Genomic DNA, 1,968 nt, shown 5'->3' on the forward strand with positions numbered 1-1,968 from the left:
AGGTTACCTGTGGAGGTGCAGCGGCGGTACTCGGAGTAGGCGAGGAAGAACCCGGCGGCTTGACGTAGACCTTGCGCGGTCGGTGGCGACCTGCGCCGATGGGGCGGCGCGGTAGTAGCCTGGAACGTCGGTGCGCGGGGACGGCGAAGTAGACTGCGTGCGGCGACGTCTCGGCCCGAGGGGCCGGCGTAGCTGCAGGGCGCGAGTCGATGCAGCGGCGGGTCCATCCCGTGCGGTCTCGGGTGGAGCTAGCGTCCATGTACGCCCACGGCACGCGCACGTCTCCCCGATGGCCACCACCGGGACAATCTTGCTACTTGTCACTTGTCACTTTGCGAAGAACAGTGGTAAGATCGCATCCTACCTATCACGGCCATCAGCTGGCTTTCTCTGATCCATTCATCGCCCCCCTTCCCCGGATCTAGCAGTACACAACGCAGCCATTGCCTCGGTTTAGCAATACTGGAGTCTGGAGCAGAGCACCGCCTCTCCAGTTCGAGTATTTAACACTTCACTTCCGCTGCAGCAATACTGGAGTCTGGAGGATCTCTCCTTCGCTTTCTTGAAGTGTCCGAAGCGAAGGGGATGGCCAGGGCGTTGCTCCTCGCGGTTGCTCTGACGGCGTCCGCCGTCGTCGTGGATGGGCAGCTGTCGCCGACGTTCTACGACGCGACGTGCCCGGCGCTGGCGTCCGTCGTGCGCCGCGGCATGGCGCAGGCCGTGCAGAAGGAAGCGCGCATGGGCGCGTCCGTCCTCCGCCTCTTCTTCCACGACTGCTTCGTCAATGTACGTTTCGATTCCTTCGTTCGGGCACCAATGCAATGCACGTCCTGTGTGCGGTAGCACGGCGAGCTGACGCGTGCGTGCGTGCGTGCATGCGCAGGGGTGCGACGCCTCCATCTTGCTGGACGACACGGCCAGCTTCACGGGCGAGAAGAACGCGGGGCCCAATGCCAACTCGCTGCGCGGCTACGAGGTCATCGACGCCATCAAGGCGCAGGTCGAGGCTTCCTGCAAGGCCACCGTCTCCTGCGCCGACATCGTCGCCGTCGCCGCTCGCGACGCCGTCAGCCTGGTCCGTAGTACCCATCTCACTGTCTCTCTCCGTCTCTCGTGTAGACGTGTAGTATGCTCAGTTGCTGACTTGCTGGCATTGCTAACGGTGGTCGCGTCGCGCGCGTGCAGCTGGGAGGCCCGAGCTGGACGGTGCAGCTGGGCCGGCGGGACGGTCTGTCGGCGAACCTGAACGCGGCGAACGCCAACCTGCCACCGCCGGACGCGACCCTGTCCGACCTCCTCGCCAGGTTCAACGCCAAGGGGCTCGACGCGCGCGACCTGACCGTGCTCTCCGGCGCGCACACCGTAGGCTGGGCGCGGTGCGCCACCTTCCGCACCCACATCTACAACGACACAGGCGCCAGCGCTGTGGACGGCGCATTTGCCACGCAGGTGCGGGGCAAGGCCTGCCCCTCCGCCGGCGGCGACGGCAACCTCGCGCCGCTCGAGCTACGCGCGCCCGCTGCGTTCGACAACGGATACTTCCAGGACCTCGTCGCCCGCCGCGTGCTCCTGCGCTCCGACCAGGAGCTCTACGGGAGCGGTGCCGGCGACGGCGCCACGGACGCGCTCGTGCGCGCCTACGCCGCCAACTCCTCGCTCTTCGCGGCGGACTTCGCTGCCGCCATGGTGAGGCTGGGTAGGCTGGCGCTCACCGGGAAGAGCGGCGAGGTCCGGCTCAACTGCCGGCGAGTGAACTCATGAGTCGAATCAGTCGATCATCAAATGATGGTTTTTTTTTTTTTTTTTTGCGGGTATGAAATGATGGATTCTTGATGTACGTCTCGCAGAAAGCGTAAATGCTGAGAGCAACTCCAACGGACGTTGCAAAAATCGGTGAGCTATACCTAGGTCCACCGCCGCTGCGCGCGCTCAGGTGAAAGTTGCCTCGCCGGAAGCGGCATTTTGCGG

The 1,968-nt window shown here is 64.6% G+C and overlaps 1 protein-coding gene across 1 annotated transcript; it reads left to right on the forward strand.

Moving 5' to 3' along the window:
- The first annotated feature begins 594 nt into the window (after positions 1-594).
- Positions 595-1,761, forward strand: LOC124668291 (peroxidase 4-like). The gene is made up of 3 exons (XM_047205454.1): positions 595-786; positions 884-1,075; positions 1,186-1,761. Exons 1-3 carry the CDS (start codon positions 709-711, stop codon positions 1,759-1,761), a joined length of 846 nt encoding a protein of 281 aa, XP_047061410.1. The 5' UTR covers positions 595-708.
- Positions 1,762-1,968: the final 207 nt, after the last annotated feature.

The sequence above is a fragment of the Lolium rigidum genome, chromosome 6 (assembly GCF_022539505.1).
Source record: "Lolium rigidum isolate FL_2022 chromosome 6, APGP_CSIRO_Lrig_0.1, whole genome shotgun sequence".
Classification (NCBI taxonomy): domain Eukaryota; kingdom Viridiplantae; phylum Streptophyta; class Magnoliopsida; order Poales; family Poaceae; genus Lolium; species Lolium rigidum.